Genomic DNA, 22884 nt, shown 5'->3' with positions numbered 1-22884 from the left:
ATTGCTGGTCCAGCTAACAGGAAGGAATAATAGTGTATTTTCTAGTTAAACCTAACCACACACCAATCTGAAAACAGTTTTCATGCAGCTGGAGATGCCAAGCTAGAAAGTTATGATACATACAATATGTTATTATGGCCTATGTGTTTCCTTTTGGGAAGTAAACAGTTTTTATTGTCAACTAATATTTAATAAGCATCTATTATATACCAGGTGTTTTCCCTTACATGATCTCTTGAAAGTAAAAGTCATACTTTTACGCTGAAATTTTTTTACATATATTTTTATTTATTATTTTAGAGAGAGTGCACGAAAGCGGGTGGAGGGGCAGAGAGAATCTTAAGCAGGCTCCACTCTCAGTGCGGATCCCCACGTGGGGCTGGAACTCAGGACCTGAAATCATGACCTGAGCCAAAACCAAGAGTCCATCCCTTAACTGACTCAGCCAACCAGGCACCCCTCCATCAAATTTTCTTTAATTTCAAGTATTCATGAAATGACACTGGAAACATAAATAGCCTCAAATCTTTTCCTGGTTCTGTGAGAATTTGTGTATGACAGGCATCTGTGTGTTTGATGGGAGACTCCCTTTTCAGTCATTTCCCCATCGGTAATTAACTCCTCGAATCCAATTCCAAGATTTGTTGATCTTGCCTGGCATTCAGTCAGGGTTATTTTGGATAATACAAACAACATTAATAACGGTCGTAGTGCTAATCCTCGAAAACAAGGACAAAGTATTATTTCTCAAGATGCGTGTGGAGTATGCGTGTTTATCAAAGGGAATTAATCTAGTTTTAAAATTACATAAGGGCACCATTACGTGTGTGAGGAAATTGCCAGTAAATCGTCTTGCCTGCAACGTTAAGGAACCGACTCCTTCAACCCTGCATTGGCCTCGTTAAAACTAGGACTGTCGTACGAAAAACGCAAGATAGCTCACTTCAGTGTAGACAAGGTGCTAGTTTTACGCTGGATGTGATTCAAACTTCTCAATAAATCAGTGAAAGAAAACTGTGCTTCTAGAATACCTAACCTCCAGGTTTTTTTACCTTCTTAAAACTAAATCTTTAAGGGGAGCCTGACTGGCTCAGTCCATGAAGCATGCAACTCTTGATCTCGGGGTTGAGTTTGAGCCCCACGTTGGGTGTAGACATCATTTAAAAATAAAATCTTAAAAAAAAAAAAAATCTTTGAGGGGTAGAGCCAAAGACTTACAGATTCACTCTAAGAAGTATGTGTCTACTACAAAAAAAAGAAGACTCAGCAAAAGGCCAGGATAGGCAATGTCCCATTATTTTCCAAATCATCCAATGAGGTTGTCTTAGATGTTATTTTGTGTTTCACAAGCTCTGCAAAAATAAGCAATGGGAGCCAGTCCTGAAATTATTGGAAATGATTTTGGATATGACCCCCCAAATGCGAACACCTAACTCACAGCGACGGTGAAATGGGATTGTCCTCTTTAATTTAATTGAGAGGGAACTATATATTCAGAATTCTGTTTGAGAGTCCGTGAATCCCTCACAGTGTCATTTCGTTGTAGACAAACCTTTCTCCAGGAAAGGCACCTGCTAGATCAATATCTTGTGTCTTGGAAATCACCACACAGCAAGGCTCCTAGTTCTATAAATAAAAGGCCTTTGATCTTATCGTGATCCTAAATTGCTGTCGATTATCTTAAGCTGCCTGATCCCAGGCGGCTGCAGATGTGCTGGGTGTCTTCCAAGCCAGAAGCCCGCAAGAACAGCTCTCCTTTACCTGCCACTTGCCGTATGCCACGTGCGTGTTATGTACATGATCTCATTTGATCCCGCAGCAACCCCAGCGCCGGACCATTGTCTCTGTCTGACAGAGGAAGAACACGCAATGCTCACAGGCTTTAAGTAACTTACTGGAGGTTGAACAGCCGATAAGCAGGAGACAGGCTTCAAAGCTGGTCCACTGGACTCAAAATCGTGCCTACCATACCATACTGCCTGCCACTACACCAAATGAGAACTGAAAATACATGCGAAGTGAACACATAGAAATTGTTCTCATTTTCCAATCACTGTGAGCACATTTGGGTTTTCTCTTTAAATTAAAAAAAAAAATCTGTGAATTATGTTACAGAGTTGAAAGCCATCTCTTTCTGGGGCAGTGGCTTGCATGCAGGAAATTCGATAATTTCATTCTTGTTTCATTCTTTGCTAGTACGGACTTTGCCAGTTTCCTGCCAAAGGTCCCAATTTTTAATAAGCTGTCATCACCTCAGTCGTATCTACAGCAGCCCTTGGACGAATTCTTGGGGGAAGCCGTGTTGGGGGAATCCACAGGCTGCAAAAGGTCACTTTCTGACCGAGGAGAGTTAGAGCAGTCGTTGCCAATCCTGGATGCACATCAGATCCACCTGGGGAGCTTTAAAAAACCCTGCTGCTCCCGTCGCACCTAGACCATTAAATCAAAATCTCTTGGGATGGGATCCGAACATCAGGACTTTTTTCAGCTCCTAAGTGACTCCGGTGCTCAGAGTCATTGATTTAGAGGCTCTGAACTCCTTATTGCACTAAAGGGTGAGCCCAGGAGGCCAGGAGTTCAATGAACTACCTCCTTTCATCCCTGACTGTAGGCCAAGGTCACCCTTCAGACCATTTCTCTCCTCACCTGAGCTTTTGTGAACCTATGAGGCGGGGATGGGCAAGAAATCAGGACTTCCTCATGGTGCTCCCTGCAGCTTTATTATGTGGGAAACGGGCCAAAATCAGATTCCTTCTGCAGAGGAGAAAGTCTGCGTCTCATCCCAGAACACTGAACTCCTTCACAAAAGTGGGAATCATAGCCAGATGACGGTCCCTCCAGCTCCTTTGCCCCTTGTCCTTAGACTGTGTGCGGAATTCCTTTCATTTTGGCGAAACGCTAATTTGATCTTGGAGATGCCAGTTGACCATCAGCAATGATGAGAAAACGGAGCGGAATCAGAACACCTGGGTCCGACTTCCTTATGGTGACCTGTCTGTGTTTTGTGACCATCGAGGAGTCAGGGCCTGTCCCGGGCTGACCTGGCCCAGCTGCGAGTCGTAACGGACAGAAGCTGCACCCCGTGAGAGATGATGACCTGAAAAGCCAGACACTGTTATCAACTTACCTTTTTATCAGTAAAGCAATTCATTCTTTCTTTTTGATTTACAACATTCCTCCAGACAGGAGTACGTGCTGCTACGTGGGGATTCCACCTCCCTCCTTTTCCTCCAAATGCTTTCTTAATGCAGTGTTTCAGAAACACGCAGTATCACAGGAAAACTTGCTTCTGGGCCCTTTCTGTCACATGGAAAACATGATCGGGCTTCTGAACTGCGGTCTGGTGACCTGTCACAGCTTAGAAGGTCGGTTAACAGCAGACCGATGAGTCTTGCCTTTTTCTCTTTATCCACTCGTCCGAGATTCGAGTAGTGAGGTGACTGTGGGTTTAGGAAAATAAAAATCTTTGTGGGGCGCCTGGGTGGCTCAGTTGGTTAAGCATCCGACTCTTGATTTGGGCTCAGGTCATGGTCTCAGGGTCCTGGGATTGAGCCCTGTCTCAGGCTCCACACTCAGGGGGCAGTCTTCTTGAGATTCTCTCCCTCTGCCCCTCCCTCCACTCACACACATTCCCCCCCCCAAAAAAAATAAATAAATCTTTTTTTAAAAAATATTTGTGGGACACCTAGGTGGCTCAGTCAGTTATGTGTCTGCCTTTGGCTCAGGTCATGATCCCAGGGTCCTAGGATCGAGTCCCTGCTCAGCAGGGAGCCTGCTTCTCCCTCTGCCTGCTGCTTCCCCTGCTTGTGCTCTCTCTCTCTTTCTCTCTGACAAATAAGCTCTTTAAAATAAATGAATAAATAAATAAAAGGAAAATAAATACTTGTGAAGAAATCAAAGACACATCTTCAGCTTATGGTTTCTGAATTTCAGTTGCCCCCAATAATTCCCTCAGATGTTTATATCAATGTGTTTGGTTTATATATTATTTATATCGTGTGCTTATTTTATAATATATAACAGTATGTTTATGTAAAATATATTTACTATATTGTCTATTCTAAGAGGTTTATCTGCTGAGTTATTTTCTGTGCACCAATGTTAATTAAATTAATAAATCATTACCTTCATAATTTTTAGAATTAGGCACACTCAAAATCAGTAGACAAAAAAAATTCATTAGCCACCTGTGCATCCAAATATGTACATGAATATAGTTAGAACTTTAAAGGAAAATTTTATTTCAGTTTGAACTAAAAGGGGAAGCTCCTTAGAGTTTAACAGATTTTTAACCTGAAATAGTCTCACCAGAATATAGGGTTTTGTAACTATGAAAAGTAATAATGATCCAAAATAAGACGATTTTTAGAATGTGCCATCTTACTGAATATTGACTACAGCCTCCCACTGTATTGCTGAAATACAGACTGCTTTTCGCACAGGGAATCACGGATCACAAGGCAAGCACTAAGCTTCTGTGACATCAGAAGTCACCACAGGAGCGCCTGCATGGCTTAGTCGGTTCAGCATCCGGCTCTCGATCTCAGCTCAGGTCTTATCTCAGGGTGGTGAGTTCCAGCCCGGCGTTGGGCTCCATGCTGGGTGTGGAGCCGACTAATAAAAATAAATAAGTGAGTGAATGAATGAATGAATACATAAATATCAGGAAGAAAACAAAGAGGTTTGACAAAAACCGGAGCGTCCTAGGAAAGTAAGGAGCCAGGATGTGTGTCATTGCTACTGTGTTACTGTGAGCATGGCACCCGTTGCAGACGGAAGCGTATTCCTGAATCTCCAGTGTCATAGAAATAGCCTGGTGGGGCCGGCCTGGGACTGAGAGTCAGCAGCGGCTGAAGTACATACGAAGCGATGAGAAGTTCTTTTCTACATGGTTTGCATCCAGGCATCCTCGTGAAAATAAACTGTCATCAGTTCTTTGCTGGAAGCATGGGAGTCCTGAGAAGCCCCTTCCTGGACTCCCCTTGGGTCTGGAGTCAAAAACTCAAGTAGCGAGTAATGTAAATGGGGGCAGGAGGCCAAGTACGGGACCAAAGGGAAGGGTGGTGACTGTAGCTAATGAGCAGTGTGGACAGAGCGAAGTGGGGCAGCCAGGGCACAGCTCTAGCCCATCTTGGCTATGTGGGAATCCATCTTGCTGGATTTTGTGTTGCCACTGGATTTCTTGTGAATGCTCTTAATTTTTAAATGCTGGCAACTGATTCAAAACATCTTTTAAAGACTTCATTTATTTCAGAAAGAGCATGAAAGCAGGAGCAGTGGGGAGGGGCAGAGGGAGAGGGAGAAACAGACTCCCCCTGAGCAGGGAACCCATCCTGGGGCTCGATCCTGAGACCCCCAGGTCATAACCTGAGCCAAAGGCAGACGCCCAACCAACTAAGCCACCCAGGTGCCCCCAAAACATCTTTTAAACTATGCCCTCGATAAACAAAATGCATCCACAAGCTGAGTAAGCCCATAGACCAATTGTTTGGGACCTACTTGTGTTGTAGACAAGTTTTTTTTTTTTTTGTCTGTTTATTTCAGATCTGCCTTTTTTTGGAAACCTAGAAACTTGTGCTCTCTGATGAAATTACTGAAACCCATCTTTGCATGCTAAAAGCTTTTTGCATATAAAGCAATGGGGGTTTGGGTTCATTTTATTTAATAGCCCTAGCAATGTTTTATTCGCTGTCTTCATGTGAGGATTTGTGAAGAAAGCATGAAAATAAAACACCATCAGTCAATTCCCTTTTCAATGTCCCACGACAGGACCTTTCATCGGCTTGTTTATTAATACCTGTGGGTGTCGCCGGACGGCAATAATCGGAGGGCTGGTGAACTCGCTCGGCTGGGTACTGAGCGCCTATGCTGCCAATGTGCATTATCTCTTTATTACCTTTGGAGTGACAGCTGGTAAGCATATTGACTTCTTAACCTTAATTTTAAATATATTTGTTGGGCGTCTTGACAATGAATAATTGTGGAGAAAAGAAACCCATTAAGATATTGTGTCCTTTCTTTAAAAGATTTTACTTATTTGAGAGAGCATGTGAGAGAGAGCACGAACGGGGGTGGGGGGGTGTGGAGGGAGAAGGAGAAGCAGACTCCCTGCTGAGCAGGGAACCGGGTGCTGCGGGCCCCGATCCCAGGAACCTGGGATTATGACCTGAGCTGAAGGCGGTCACTTACACCCCTGAGCCTCCCAGGCGCCCCATATTTTGTCCTTCTTTTCCTCCACCCCACCCCACCCCACCATATACTCCAGGAAATACTTTTTAATATAAGATATTAAATCTTAGGTGTGGAAAAACAGCCTAACAAGTGTTAGGCTTGATGTTCCTATTAGAATTTAACTAAATTTCCCTTGATTGGTTCTAAGGGCTAGTCTTCTCTCCTATGAGGAATAGGAAAAGGAAGGTAATAATACAGACATAAGTGAATAGACTGAATATTAAGAAAATTAATAACTTTCTCATTTAATAACTGCAGAAGGGAGCATGAATCATAGAATAATTATTTTCTCCTTCAGCCCTATTCAAATGAATGAAATAGCAGCAAAATCCACATATATGGAGACCCTGAAGAAGCGCATCTAGAGAGGAGAGTGTGACTCCCTAGTGAATGGGTAAAACTGGCTCCCAGGCAGCATGGTTTTCATATCCCTTCTGCAAAATACATTCCCGGCTGTAATTTCCTTTATCAACAGCTAAAAGAATTCACACAGATAAGAAGTTTCTTACTTGTACAATGGTATTGCACTGAACCAGATCCAGCGTGACTTTCTTTTTGAGTACAGAGCTGCCGTCCTAATAAATGACACATTGACAGAAGTGGTGGTATAAGAGGTAAAAGTTAGAATTTGGAAACCTTGCTTTTTTTTTTTCATTTATTATCTGTGTGACTTTGGGCAAATTACTTAACCCACTTATGCCTCAGTTTCCTATCTGCAAAATGGGGTCATGAAGGGTGCTTGGTTTACAGGGTTGTTGAAACGATTAGGAGATCATCTGTATAAAGCACTTAGCACGATACTTGTCACAAAATAGAGCCCTCAGTAAGTGTTAGCTAATATATAATTGTTATATAGAATGTAACATTCTTATTATGAGCTTATGATAGCAGGAGACCTGAACACAGAGCCCTACTTTCCAAATAAGTTGGCAAGTTGGTTCTCCGTAATTTACATCGATCCACAAAACACTTCTATGTCCTTTGAAGCATAGTTTGAAAACCATTGATCTGAAGGACTTGGTAACAGTTCTTAAAGAACAACTTAAGGTGTTTTCCCTGAGTATCTTAAAAACTTTCCCCCAAACCCTCCAATGAATAGAGCCAGCCCTGGGGTTTTTATATTGTAGGTGAGGAAACAAACACTCCTCCTGAGCCAAAGGAGCCACACTGGGGTCTCCAGGCAAACACGGGGCACCCCCGTAAACTGGATGTGGTGGTGATTGATTATACAGACTGACTGGATCCTACAAACTGGGACTTGAGATTAATTCTCATCATTTAGAGATTTCTAGGATTCGATTGTTTACACGAACTTTATTTCTTGCAGTTAATTGCCTATTGACCTGCAGTTAATATTATTTCCATGTTCTTTCTTCTTTAATTTTATTTATTTGTCAGAGAGAAAGAGAGTGCGCCCAAGCAGGGGGAGTGGCAGGCAGAGGGAGAAGCAGGCTCCCAGCTGAGCAAGGAGCCCAATATGGGGCTCGACCCCAGGACCCTGGGATCATGACCTGAGCTAAAGGCAGACGCTTAACCGACTGAGCCACCCGGGCATCCCATTTTACTTCTTCCATATTCATTCACTTATTTATTCAACAAACATTTCTGGACCCAAGAAAGTAGGAGGAAAATCAGGGGGCTGGTGAAAGCAAAGTGTGTCTTTAGACACTTTATTGCTTCCACTTTTTATACAGGAAAAACCCAAAGACAGTCTCTGAAAAGAAATGTATCCACATCCCCCACAAATACACATATCTAACTCTATGTAACTGGAAAATCCAGCTAAATCAGTTAGCTTATAGAGGCAAAATCCTGGGCTGTCATTAGGGAGGCATGTGAAAGCTGATTAGCAATCTAGACCCTATTTAACAGAAAAGAAAGACGAGAAGATCTAAAAAAGCAAGTGCTTAAGAGATACATTTCACTGTACAATTTATGTTTGAAGAAAACTTTATTGATATCCTTCTTCCTTCCAAAAAACATTTGAGACAGATTTGTTTATATCTGTCTTTTTTTTTAACGCCCAGACCATTAAAACTGTGTTGTAGTATCCTTCTATTAAGCAGAAAAATAGTGTCTGTTTGAGCGAACGTACTTAGCCAAGAGAGTCTGGACCGGATTTCTTCAGCCTTACCAGAGCTGCATTTTCTTTAGGCTCTCTCCTAAAGACATCTTTTCCCTCATCCACACGGACCCAGGATCACAGGATTTTTTCTCCCGATCTCAGCCTCTTTCCTCCACCTGGTTGGTAGGGCTGTAATCCCATCCTCTGAACCAGCGTGTGGTGAAGAATTGTTCCAGGACCCTGCCCAGGGCTGGACATTAGCAGGGCCTTGACTGACCGCTGGGCTTGAACCACATCTCCCCAAGGCCTGTCCTATAAGCTCATGGACTAATTGTGCCCATAACAGACAGCAAAGCCAGGTGCGGAAGGAGGGGATGCTGTCAAGGTCATGGATAGTGTAACAGGGAAATAGATAACTTGTAACATTGGGCCTGGATTTTTTTTCCTCACACATGGAGCATTTACTCTTCACACTAAGTGAAAATTAGGGCTGCTGTCAGGCTAAGGTACCTCCGTTCTCTTCCTATTAATCATTTTATTCTACTGTTGTTTAGAAATCCATAACCACATTAAATTTAGGATGTTGGTTATTGTCAGTAACAAATCAAGTTTTTTAAAAAATTAAAACTTATTTTGTGCTCTCAGCAAAATCCAGACGATGACAAATTTCACAGGACAAATGACCCATTTTCCTCAACAAATAAATTTCAAGAAAAAAAAAGATAAATTTCAAGAAAAAAACAGAAATTTAAAGAGGCTTAAAATTCATATCAACAAATAGCACTGTGTGGGCCTTATTTGGATCCTGATTAAAGAGACAGTTTTTTTAAAAATATAGTCATTTATGAGACAATTAGAAACTTGAACACCTTCTGGATATTTCATGATATCAAAGAATTTTTCATTTTTTCAGTTAAGATATAATGATTATGCTGTTTAAAGAATTCTTCCATTAGAGATTTATACTAAAATATTTGCACTTGAAATGATGTACATGAGACGTGCTTTACAATTAGAGGGAGGATGGAGTGTTTATGGGCTATTAAATATTTTTCTCTGCCTCTTTGAATATTAGGAAATGAGAAATTCTGTTTTTTGTGGACTTAAACGTCACAAAGATTAATCTAGAGTTTAGTTCAAAATTAAGGATAGCTGTTTTCTTCATGCTCATTTCTCCCATAATGCAAATTATTATTATTGCCCTCATCGAGGCTTGCAAGGGGGTTTGGGGACCTGCCCCTACTCCTGCTGGGAATCACTTAGAAGCTATTAATTGTTCTTAAAACAAGGATATCCACCTGTAGACTGGTTGAGGATCGCTGACTTCTGACAGTTGCTGTAAATATCACTGCTCTCAGGTAAATAAAGGAGGCAGGTTGCTTCTGGAGGCTTCTTTTAGAAACTCAGGCTACGGGGCACCTGGATGGTTCAGTCGGTTAAGCATCTGCCTTCAGCTCAGGTCATGATCCCAGGACCCCTGGGATGGAGCCCCACATCGGGCTCTCTGCTCAGTGGGGGGGGGGGGTCTGTTTCTCCCTCTCCTTTTCCCCGCTCATGCTCTCTCTCTCTTCCTCTCTCTCTCTCAAATAAATAAAATCTTAAAAAAAAAGTTTAGAAACTCAGGCTGAAGCAAAATCCGTCTTCAAAATCCTACCTGCCGGCAGCTGGGGGGTGAGCGGTTTAGGGTGAGAGGCAGTGAGTGGTGGAAAAGGACCAAGCTATGCAGTTGGGTCTGAGTTCTGCCCCGGATTCTCCAGTTTCCTGCAGCAGGGTCTTGGGAAAATAACTAAACTCCTCATGAGGTTCAAAAAAAGGGCATAGGGATGCCCGGCTGGCTCAGTCCAAAGAGCACGCGACTCTTGATCTCAGTATCGTGAGTTTGAGCCCCATGTTGGGTGTAGAGATTACTTAAATAAAACTTAAAAAAAAAAAAAAAAAGGTAGAAGCACGGTTAACTTCCAGGTTATTGTGAAAACCCAACACATAAAGCCTATAAAGCAACTGGCCCACCATTGGTACTCAATTAATGGTAATTAGCATTGTAATTGTATGTACAATTGCTCTGGTCTTTCAAAATCAAGTATTTCTGAAACTATTCAGTGATGCTGAACTAAGGAGGCTTCGGCTCTGGGAAACAACATTGGTCAGTCTCTTCTGTACTCTCATGCTGCCATCCTAACGTCAGGAAGGCTTAAGCATTAAAACCAGATGGGGCCCCATGATCATTGAAGTTGATCTTACGGTTTCCTTCTGTCTGTACTTAGAAGTTGAGAATGCCTCCCACAACCTCTTAGCCAGCATGTTATTTTATTTCATTTCATTTTTTAAATAGATTTCATGTTTTAGAGCAGTTTTAGGTTCACAGCAAAATTTGCAAAAAGTACAGAGAGTTCTGTTATGCCCCCTGCCCCCAATGCACATTGTCTCCCCCACCAGCATTTTAATTTTGTCGATGGAAATCACAAACTGTTCCAATTTTCTAAGAAAGATACAAGTGAAAATCAGAGCTACAAATTAGTATTATGTGGTTTTGACATCCAGGCGCTGGGTATGTTTATGGGTACCTTCCTTTTATTCTTCCTATTAATTTGTGAACAAATGGACCCATTCCGGAGGCTTCTGCAAATTGCCTGGAATTACTCTCCATCCGCTGGTACAAAAATACTTCCCTCGGCACTTGATGCAATTAGCACTGACAGCAGGGCCCGACATCCGTTCATTCTTCCATTCATTTACCTTCTCATCCACTCATTCGTTCTGATATTCTGATGTGAAGATGCTGGCTTATTTTATTATTGGAGTGGCCCGTGCTGGAGGGAAATGATGGGCTGGAAGCTTCGGTAGATGATCCTGACAGGGTGCTTGCCCACAGAGCTGCTTTTTTACACACGTTATTTCTTTGTGTAAAAGGAAAAACAGCATAGAAATGAATATGAAATGCAGATGACATTTACACGCTGCAAATTCCAGACGTGGCGATTCATGTTGTGCTGTGCGCTTTTTGTTCCCATCCAACCCGCGCAGGCTTTGGAAGCGGGATGGCCTACCTGCCGGCCGTGGTCATGGTGGGGAGGTACTTCCAGAAGAGACGCGCCCTGGCCCAGGGCCTCAGCACCACCGGGACGGGGTTCGGCACCTTCCTCATGACGGTTTTGCTCAAGTACTTGTGCGCCGAGTACGGATGGCGGAACGCAATGTTCATCCAAGGAGCCGTGTCCTTAAACCTGTGTGTCTGCGGGGCGCTCATGAGGCCCCTCTCTTCTGGGAAAGGCCGGAACGACCCGGGAGGGAAAGACCCGCAGGTCGTGCTGGCTCACTCCCCTGGATCGAAGTCAAGTGGACCGCTGGGCGGAGCGGAAGAGAAGGGTGGCGGCCCCGGGAACGGGAACGAGGAGACCGTGGGCGACCTCCCGGGCCAGGCGTGCCAGGAGAAGGTGGGGCACAGACAGAACTTGTGCGCCTTGCGGGTGCTGAAGACGGCCAGCCAGCTGACCGTGAGAGTCAGGAGGGGCTTCCGGGACTGGTACTCTGGCTATTTTGGGACAGCCTCGCTCTTTACCAATCGAATGTTTGTCGCCTTTATTTTCTGGGCTCTGTTCGCATACAGCAGCTTTGTCATTCCTTTCATCCACCTCCCAGAAATAGTCAATTTGTATAACTTATCGGAGCAAAACGATGTTTTCCCTCTGACTTCAATTATAGCAATAGTGCATATCTTTGCAAAAGTGATCCTGGGCATTGTGGCCGACCTACCTTGCATCAGCGTTTGGAATGTCTTCCTGATGGCCAACTTCACCCTTGTCCTCAGTATTTTTATTCTGCCACTGATGCACACCTACGCTGGCCTGGCCGTCATCTGCGCACTGATAGGCTTTTCCAGCGGTTATTTCTCCCTAATGCCCGTGGTGACCGAAGACTTGGTGGGGATTGAGCACCTGGCCAACGCCTACGGCATCATCATCTGTGCCAATGGCATCTCCGCACTGCTGGGACCCCCTTTCGCAGGTAAACCATATAAGGTTTTAAGAGCTTAGGGTACGTGTAGAGAGTTCGGTTGTGTTCTCTGTATTTTGAAGTCCAAGACAAATAAGAAGTGCCTATTTGTGCACCTGCTCCTTTATCCTCCCATTCTGGTCCCCCGGCTTCTCATTTGGAAATGTTAGCAACGTAGTGGCCATTCTTTCAAGCAGAACGTGGATGAACGTGTGATCTCTATCTACAAGGTAAGCGGCCAGGCTAGTGAAGTGGGTCGTGGAATAGTGTCGAACCCTGGGAGGAGGCAGCCTCTACCCCCCTCCAGCTGATTTCTGTCACCAAGAAACATGGAAAATTATTACCAGATCCTCTATTGTTAGGAGGTTTTTTCCTCCAAGAAAAACTAGGAACTCCGGGCTCTTCAGTGACATTTCCAGATTTTTTTAATTTGATTTAATTTAATTTATTTTTAATTGAATATAATTGACATACATTACATTAGTTTCAGGTGTACAATGTAGGGGTTCAACAACTGTGCACACAATGAATTGCTCGCCGTGATAAACGTAACATTTCCAGATCATTAAAACACTGTGTGTAGGTCCCACACAACACATCTATGAGCTGGGTCTAGCCCCATAGCAGTTTCTTGTCACTGCTATAATAATTGCCAAAAACGTAGTGGCTTAAAACAATACAGATTTATTATCTTATAGTTCTAGAGGTCAGGAGGCTAAATTGGATCACAATGGGCTAAAATCGAGGTGTCAGCAGAACTGCGTTTTTTCTGGAAGCTCTATGAAGGAATCCTTTTTTTTTTTTTTTCCTTTTACAGTTTCTAGGGACTGCCTGCATCTGTGGTTCTTAGCCCCTTCCAGCACCTTCTAAGCCCGTGACACAGCAGCAGCCACAGACCTCTCTGTCATTATGATTCTCCTGCCTCCTTCTTTCACTGATAAACACACCTGGGTTACATTGGGTCTGCGTGACAACCCATGATAACCCCCATCACAAGGTCCTTAACTCAATCACAACTGCAGTCTCCTTTGCCACGTAACGTAACATTTGCAGGTTCCGGGGGTTAGGATGTGAGCAGCTGGGGAGGGTTGGGCTGTTCTGCCCACCAGAGGCCCAGAGCCCACCAGCTGACAGCATCCCAGGCAAGCTCTCTCACAGGTGTTCACCTCAGTTCAATGGAGAACTTGCTTCTTGCAATGGCCATACCAGAAATCCCGGGCACCGAGGGGTCCTGCAGCAGCCGGGGACCTCTCCGAACCTGTTGTTTGTGGAAAAACACATCAGGATCGGCAGGTAGACTTAATAATCCTCAAGACGGCAGGTACTGGGTGAAGGTGACAAGGTTCACCCTCTGTCTAAAGATTGGAGACAGGAATCTACATAGTGTGGCAGAAGCTGGGGACAAACACCAATGCAAAGGTGCTCTCCCGCCCGAGGTGGCTGTCTGGGCTGCCAGGCGAGGACCGGTGGCTGTTTTCACGGCTGCTGGAGGTTTTGTGCAGGGTTGTAAGCTGACTTGGTAGAGCCTCACCTGTTCCGATGCCCGCACTCCCTGCTCATTCGGCCCCTCCTGGCCCTTCATTCTCATATCCTCTGCAGGAGTACCTCTTCCAGGGAACCCCACAGGTGCAGGACAAAGCCCTCCCCGTCCCTCCCTCCCCAGTCTCTCTAGGGATCGCACAGTCATCTCCCATCCTAAGCCCCCACTGGCAGGCGGCTTGTTTCAATACATTTACTTTGAAGCCCCCATGGAATTTGAAGTTCAAGACATGGCGGGTTTTTTGCCTACACAGCTGATAACACTGGCAGCTGGTTCACTAAAGGTTCAAGAACCAAGACTTGCTTTAGGAAACCCTGTGGCCACCTGGAGGCCCCTCCTGGGTCAAGCTGCTCCTGTTCTCTGTGCACAGAGATGCAGGTGCAGCATTTCTAGGTGACAGAGAATCACTATAGCAATGCAGCAAACTATATTGGCAGCTGTAAAGTCGGAATTCAGTAGTCTCGTGTAGGGTTCTCTCTCAGGGATGCATTTGGCTATAAGAGAACACCCCACCCATGGTAGCTTAAGCAGAGATTTAACTGTGTCACATAATCCAAAATCTATAATTTAGAGATACTGGATGGTATTGGGACAGTGTCTCCAAGATCCTCCTGGCCTTTTCTTCATGCTAGTTTCCTCATGGCTACACAATGGCTGCTGCAGCTCCAGCCCCTACATCTTTATTTATACCAAGGAAGAAAATGGGAAGAAAGGCTCAGTTTCAGCAGACTTCCAACTTCATCTGACTGGCCAGAACTGTGTCACACAGCTAGTCCAAGCTTCCAGGGGAACTATTTTGCTTCCTAGCCTCTGGACTAGAGGAAGGAAAAGAGAAAAGAATGGAGATCAGGGGTTGGATCAGGCAATCAGTGGTACCTTGCAGAGATGTTAAACTGAAATATCCATTAAGGGGATGCAGACATTATCAGTGGCTCATCCACTCTCTTGTTGAAGGTTCTTCAGCTATATTGTCTGTGGAAATGGAATCTGTTGTTGATGGTTCTTTTCATGATCCAGGCATAGTTTCTGCTTCTAACGGTCAGTCTGGGGTTATTTTGACCCTGATCTACCAGATTACGGTAGCAGCATCACAACAGATGCTGTGAGGTGCGGCTTAAGCAATTCACAATCCATGTTCGTTAAAGCACCAAAGTTGGCCAGCATGGTTTCTTTATCTCATTCCCATGCCACATCCTTCTCAGTGCATTCCAGTGCACTTTTTGGTGTGGAAGAGAAGGGAATTAGAAGAAGAAGCAGGGAGTTAATCCCCAGCCCTCAGTCATCAGGTTTTACGTCTGCCTGCTTCAAGGTTCCTCCCTGGAAGTGGGTCTGGAGCTCAATGTCATCCACTGTGGATGTAGAAACCGCTGTATTAGTGGTTCGGAACCTTCTATGAATGGGGGTCAAAGGCTGCTATGGGGACTCAAAAATCAATGTTGTGCTGTGTGTGTGTCTCTAGGCCAGCAACCTCAGGGGACTGTCCTTTCTGTTTGTTTGTTTCTTCTCCTTGCACTGAAGTCATGAGCCAGAGGAATGCTGAGCAGCTTCATTGGCTCACTGCGTTGCATTTAATTCATTGACTTTCCAGGCCAAGGAGCCAACAAGGCAATGAGATGCAGGCCTGGCCTTTTATGCCTCATAGTTCAGAAGTGACTGGCAGCACGAGTGACCAAATCACCACATTACATTCTTGCTAGAAATTCAAAGTGGGCTAGGAATTACTACTTGCGAGGTTTGCTACAGGGAAAATTATTGTTCGCGTTACCTTTTCCTTTTTTAATGGGTTCAGAAATGAATGTGTTTTCCATTTTTCAAAGTGGTTTCTACTGGCATTAAGAAATCTGGCACCATTTACTAGCGTGTTAGACAATCACGCAGTTCCATTTAGAAGAAGAATGTACAATCATAGCGAGCAGACACTGCAGCTGTGTCATTTAGCAAAGCGAACTTCTTGATCTAATTCATTTATAATATTGTTGGGCATTCAGTTCTTCCCCTGTAAAGATGTAATAGTAGTACCTACTTTTCTAGACGTTTCCAGTGTAAAATATAGCAAAACGTGGCCACCAGGTTTGACTAAGAATCTGCACATACTTGCCTAAAATATAACACCCTAGCAACAATTTGCAGTGTTTTCATCAAAAGCTGGGAATCCCTGTTTAATAAATAAGAAAAAACAACCATCATTCCTCATGTGACAGACTCAAAGGAAAAGTAATTGCAATGTAATAGGGAACCAGATTTTACTTGGAAGCTATTGATTTGAATTGATGGTTGGATCGGGGTTGCCAAGGATGCCAGGCTCCCAACCAAGGACCCGAGATCAGATCTGTAGGGAGAGGTGGTGAAGGATGAATGAGGTGGGCAGCTTGTCAGAAACATCGTTTCTCCGAAGAGTTATAACCATGTATGCTGATGATCAAAGCGCAAAGTGAAGTCCTGTCTCTCCTGACCTGCTTTGCCTCTGATGCAGAAATGGATTCCATTCAAACTGGCAGAAATGTTAAAATAGGCACCAAAGAAAAAGGGCAGGATCCAGAGTCTTTTCAAAATAAATCTGAAAGGTAGACTAGAGAAATCTGTGGGGTTCATTTAACATAAAATTTAGGATTACTTCCCCCAGTTCTTTACTATGAAATTGTTTGGTCAAGTTGGGGGCACTTTTTAAAAAATGGACACATGAGTTACTGAGTTACTTTTAAAGATTGGAGTGAGAGGACAGACACCCTTTTACAAACATTTATACTTTAAGAGGAAAGAAAATATTTTAAAATATAATGAACTCCGTTAACGACTGTAACAATGTTAATATACTTAGCACGTTCTAAAGTCTGCAGGGACAAGAGGGGGGATGGAGTGGAGGGAAGGGGATGCCAGGATGTGCTAAGGGTGGGTGATGGTGTTCATTACTGTGTCTGGCAGACGGGGGAACTGTATGTGTACAGGCAAGGAGCCAAGAGAAAATGTGTCTGAAACTCCAAAAACTTGTGGCTTGTGCTCATGGTTAAGCTTGGGGCTGCAGGGGAAAGAGGTGGGTGGGGGGCCCCCTCACAGAGCCCTGGCGCTTATATTCAACCACTTCAAACAAAAAAGTCAACAAATAGTCTGAACTAAGTACAAACTAATTTTCCAATCAGTTAAGACTTTGTCCTATTTCTGAGAGCCGTGTTCAGCAGCCACGACAGTTCCGCTCGTCCCAGCTGCCAGGGCTTGTGATTTAGAGCCAGTGTTTACTCGGTCACTCGATCATATGAAAAGCACAGGTTTAACTCTTGAAATGACAAGATCAGCTTTCGCAGGGGATGAGCAGAGCACGAGGACCTCATTTGTATTTACCGACACAGCCCACGCCGCATTATCTGCCAGCGGACGCGTCACGTCTTCGTAATTCGCTGCGGCTGGTGGTGGCCACGTGGTGACGCTGAGCCAAGTTGGGCGCGTTCTTGTGCATGTGTCCTATCACCGCCCCTTTCTGATTCGGTGCTGAAGCCGAGTCTCTGTGTTTGGATTGGATGGTTCATCTCCCTTGTTCCTCTTGTCTCAGTCGGAGATCGGGAAAAGCTGATAGAGCATTTTCCTAAAGGTACGTCTCCGGAGTCCGGTGTTTTCTTCTTTGGTGTGACTCAAACAAACTCAAAAAAGTTGGTTAACTTTTAAAGTATATCTGGCGTGGTTAAAGTACATAAGTGTTTCATGCTGTCACGTGTTTGCCTTCCGTGAGGACTACCTTGACTCGCCCGGGTGCGTTAATTATGCGCGAAACACACTAGACGGAGATCCGGGCAGCCCGAGGTCCTGCTTGGCAAAAGCAGTGGCCTCTGTGTAGCTATTTGTTGGTGGGAGAAGGCTGAGTGGCGTTTATGCACTCGTTTGCCAGTTAGATATTTTTTTAAAAGATGGTTTTTGAAAAAGTGGTCACGAAATACTACGTTTGGTCCTTAAATCATTCCTATCTTCCTTATGTCTTTGATAATGAATGTACTGTTGATATGGGGAAAAAAGTGAACGTGCAAAATTTATGTTTTTACCACAAATGAAATTCTTGCGGAATTCAGTTCACATGGTTTGGCTACGTGAGGACGATGACATGTGACTGATTCTTAGATTTAATCACTGAAGTCTAATCACATTTCATAGTTTCTGAGGCTTTTCTTTCACATTTTAACATCTCTGAAATTGGGATGCATTTTACAGAGTCCCAGGAAAACACTGAGTCATATTTAAATTGACAAGGATATTTCTTTCTTATTGCTGCATAAGATAATGATGCATCATGCAATTCATGGTATCTTAGAATACATGAAATATAGTAGTCTTTTCCAGAATGCCTAGTAATATTATTATATGAAAGTTTTAGATGATAGTATTAAAAATTGATAATTTAGTCTGCATTGAAGGCTATATCCTTGGCAATTTAAGGTTCTTTGTACGTAGAAATATTAAAGTTTTATAGTTGTAAATGTGAATTTTATAAAACATGGACAATTTCATTCTTTCTAGAATAGATGTGTACTCTCAAATATTCCACAGTGAATAAAAGTTCAAATGTGTTCTACTCAGCCTCTTTTGATAGACTCTAGAAACTTCTTAAGAGTTTTGAAGGTTTGAGAAAACATTTGTGGTTATATTTGTGAACAAAGAAAATCATTAAGTTCACTTCTGACTGCTGGCTTGGTGCCAGCCTGAGAGACTCTGAGGGCTGTGAGCCAGATCGTTCCAAGGGTCGGCCCGCTACTGTTTCCATGCCTTAAGCGCTTTGTAAGGTACCCTATCAGCTTGGAAGACAAATGCCTGCCATGCTCAGGCACTGAGAAACTCTGGCTTATATAGCCTGGGCTTAAAAATGGCGAACTGACATGTTTTGGGCAGGACGTGACATATAAATTAATTCTTACAGAAATATTTGCAGTCGCAGTAATCGTGTTCTCGGCTTTCATCAGCTAGGTTACACTGAATATATTCCTTTCTGTTTTGCAGGCTGGATCTATGACATCACAGAAAAATATGATTTTTCCTTCTACATATGTGGCTTACTTTACATGGTAGGAATACTCTTTTTACTCATTCAACCGTGTATTCAAATGATAGAACAATCCAGAAAAAAATACATGGATGGTGCCCATGTTTAGCATCATGTTCTGTTTCCTGTAAGGTTTCTTTGGGGTACCCACGCCTACCTCCCATGGTTGCTGTGAGGAGCCCTTGACATTGTGGGGAAGCGCTTTGTATGGTAACCAGCACTGTCATTTGTAAATGCCATGGTCACGGCTGCATTTGAAAGCAGCACTGCCTTTCGGTTTGGGAGAAGCGAGGCTGGAAAGGTGTGAGAGACTACATACATTTTAGAGATGACGATGTCCTTCAAAGACGGCCTGTTAAATACTTGGTAGAAATGCCCTTACAAAAACCATTCTCTCTCATCACCCACTGGGACTAAGCTTTTAGATACAGCTTTTGAAACAAAGACGAGGAATAAAATCTTTTCAACTCATCTACTCTTTGTGCGGTGAAAATAAATGATCTAAATGCTTCTGGAAAGCTTATGGATAAATGGGTTTCAAGCACAAGAACACGATCAGCCTTCAGAACTTGTTACAGGGAGCTGTTGACCTACTGGTGAAAAGCAAAGGCAGGCTCTGATTTCACAGGTAATACGCTTAGTACAATGAAAGAAACACAGTTTATATTTTTATGAAAGAATTCTGCAGCTAGAAGTACAGTTTTTCAATCTTCCTCTAAGAAAAGCCTCTGTCATCAATCCTAATTTAGTAGTATTTAGTTATAAACTGACTCTTAAGACAAAACCTACAGAAATAATAATGATTTCCTTAGCAAAAAGTTGTCTTTGTCATGCAAACATTCAATCAAGGGCTATGATTCAAGCACTTTTATTCATATCATTAGCCTCTTCGTTTATGAGCATGATCTGGGGTTTATAAAAGTTTTTTTCCTGAGTTTCTCCTGCCCAATAAATAAAACAGAGGAGGAACTGCTGGTTGATATACAAAGTCGGCAGTTAAATCATCCGTGGAGTGTGTTACTGATCCAGAATGTGAGACTATCAAGTTGCAAGGGTCGTAAACGGAAGGCCCTCAGCCGGGACGTCTGTGCAGCCGACATTGGAGCAGGCGGTAACCGGTAGCGCTTCTCCGGGGCCTCCCGTTACGTAGACCATCCGTCTGCCTGAGCTCGACATGGTTTTAACAGTCATTCTCTTGACCGATTGCATACACAAGATAACTGTAATCCATGACATCAAATGATGCTCTTCCTTCATCTGAGATCTCTATTTTTCTAAGCCAAACAGTTTTCAGCCTGCAGAATGTTCTTCCCCAGAATCATTTGGAAATTTCTGGCTGCCTTACTTGTTGACACCTATTTTAGAACTATTTCAATTTCTACTCACAATGTGCTCATCACACACACACAAATCCTTTCGTATCATTGCCCATGTCTTGCGTCAAATTTATCTGAAGTGAGCACAGACCATTCTCAATTATCCTTGGTAATTAGAGGCAGGAATTGTACTAGCAATTGGAATCACAGAGTGTTACCCCAAGCTTTGTTCTAGCCAAGAGTTTCAGACTTTTCCTCCCCAAACGCTTCAGAGCTCTTAACGAGGAATTACAGGGACAAGCTTCTTTTTTCTTCCGTCTCCATTATTTCCTGCTCTAATGCCTAGTGGGAGGGGTTGTATAATCAAAGGGACCACCAGACTCACCATAATAATTAAGGCAGCTAATGGAAAGGAGAAACAAAAGCATGGTTAGTATACACACTCAATATTACCTCCAATGACTCGAGAATCGCCTGGAAATTGTTATAGATAATAAATTGCATGTCATTCTCCATTTGGTTCAACACAATGACCTATTTGTTATCATTACAGCTTTGGCTGCTGTTTAAGAATCCAGCTGTCTGTTTTGATAAAGGTACTCTTAAATCCTGTGGCAATGCTCTATCTCTCTCTCTCTATTTACTATAAAATCAGATAATTAGACTAAGAACACATGTGTGTTTTAAAACGGACTACACGACTTCCATGACTTTCATTTTCAGATAACACCAAATTAAGTGTTTTGAATGGTGCTAGAGCCAATGCGTTCTGATGCGTGCGCTGCTGGCCGCGTATCGTAAACAGGAACTTTCCCTCCAGTTCCCCGCTTTCGTTCCACCCAACTTAGATCTGCACACCTGCAGTCTAGACAGGTGTTCGTTGACTCTCTGCACTGACCGGATGGTGATTTCTACCGAATCAGAAGTTCCTATTTTACAAAAACAGTAAAACCTGCTTGCAATATTCATGTGGACAACAGAATAAAAAAGAATGTCTATGAGGAATTACAGCAAATGTATGAATACTTCCTGTTTAAACTATGTTATTCTTTACAGTTCTTTGACGATATTATAAAGGGTTAGTTGTCTGTTTATACCATGTGCTTTCTAGTGTTCCTCTCGCATATCTGAGTCCTTTTTATTTACATACGATGAAATAAATTTTGTCTTCTTTAAAGATGATCAGTGTGTCTTTGTGTAAAATCTCTATTTTCTTGGCCTTCGGGGGAAGAGCCCTAAGATATAACTGATGTTTATCTGTGTGGTTCTTTCCCCTGGAACAGTTAGATGCGGTCATAGAGCCACCGGAGAGAATCACGTAGGCTGCTTGTTAGAAGTGCTAAATCCAGCTATTAAATTTCAAATGTATTCACCTTTTAATCCAGCAATTGGATGTCTAAAATTTTTCCCTACATATGAACAAAGACAAATGAACCAATATTTTTAGATTTGTGGTTTGTTATATAAAAGAGTGGAAACAATTTAAATGCCCATCAGTAGGGAACTATAAAATAAAGTATGGTATTTATGCAACTATTTTTTTTAAAAGACCCATCTAGGGCCCTGGGTGGCTCAGTCGGTTAAGTGTCTGCCTTTGGCTCAGGTCATGATCCCAGGGTTCTGGAATTGAGTCCTGCATCAGGCTTCCTGCTCAGCAGGGAGTCTCCTTCCCCCTCTGCCCCTTCCCCCGGCTTGTGCTTTCTCTCAAAAATAAATAAAATCTTAAAAAAATAGTGACATTGTGTTACATTTTTATAAATTTCTTTACTATCCTTCATAGAAGACAGCTGGATTCTCATCTTTGCTTCTGCATTCAATCTGTTGTGATACGTGGTTTTGACCGACATACATGAAGGAAGTTCAGCCTTATACCAATATGTAGTTGGAAAGGGGAGGAGTATTTTAATAGTCTTTTCAGATAATTGTAGTTTTTTTTTTTTGATACCATGCCAAAGCTCAACATACTTGCATTTCTTAAAGGTTAGTTGCAGTGTGGAATTGGACATGGTATCAACGAAATTTTTGTACAATCTTCACATTAGAAGCCATTGATCTGTCTTGCACTCTGGATGAATCTTTTGCCCAATTATGATTTTGTAACATAATGCTTTAGTCATTTGGAAAATATTGGTCCACAGAGTCTTATAGATCTTCCAGATGTTTTTATATTTCATACAATGTGTTTAAAAATCACATGATCTTTGTGTGAAACATCCAGAATAGACAACTCAGTAAGGGCAAAGCATATTGGAGGTTGCCAGAGGCTGGGAGGAGAGGGGGAATGGGGAGTGACTGCTAGTGGGCACTGCTAATAGGGTATCTTTTTGGGGTGATGAAAATGTTCTGGAAGTAGGTACTTGTTGCATAATTTTATGAATCTATAAAAGTCACCAAATTATACGCTTTAAAAGGGTGAATTTCATGGTATGTAAATTCTATCTCCGTTGGCAAGTGGACAAGCTCACGGAGGTTGATATAAGTTACCCAAAATTCTAATTTCCTTTTGAAAGCTTAAATATGATCATTGGCAACAAATACTGCAGTTATTTTCCTTGAAGTGACAGCCTCATTTTCAATAACGCGTCTGCCAAATATAAACACGGCGTTTTATGGAAAAGGCACTAGTGAGCTCACAGCTTCGTTGCAGAAGTGCTTTTCCCCCAGACAACCATTGGACTTTGATTTGCAGCAGCTGTGCTTTGTGCCTACTTCCCATTTT

At 43.0% G+C, this 22884-nt stretch overlaps 1 protein-coding gene across 2 annotated transcripts in view; it reads left to right on the top strand.

The window, feature by feature from the left end:
- The window catches only part of SLC16A14 (solute carrier family 16 member 14), a 28944-nt gene extending 7597 nt beyond the window's left edge, over positions 1–21347 (top strand). Inside the window, exons 3-5 of one of the 2 annotated variants that reach the window (XM_045794164.2) lie at positions 5770–5913; positions 11321–12301; positions 18807–21347. In XM_045794164.2, coding sequence (XP_045650120.1) covers positions 5770–5913; positions 11321–12301; positions 18807–18958 — 1277 coding nt within the window. In that variant the 3' untranslated portion in view covers positions 18959–21347. The remainder of the gene's footprint in view (positions 1–5769; positions 5914–11320; positions 12302–18806) is intronic. The other variant, XM_045794166.2, reaches the window with a different exon arrangement.
- Positions 21348–22884: the final 1537 nt, after the last annotated feature.

The sequence above is a fragment of the Ursus americanus genome, chromosome 1, assembly GCF_024610735.1.
Source record: "Ursus americanus isolate L20-20 chromosome 1, mUrsAme1.1.p, whole genome shotgun sequence".
Taxonomy (NCBI): Eukaryota; Metazoa; Chordata; class Mammalia; order Carnivora; family Ursidae; genus Ursus; species Ursus americanus.
Note: the sequence above shows the minus strand (reverse complement) of the source record. Positions and strands in the feature narration are given on the sequence as shown.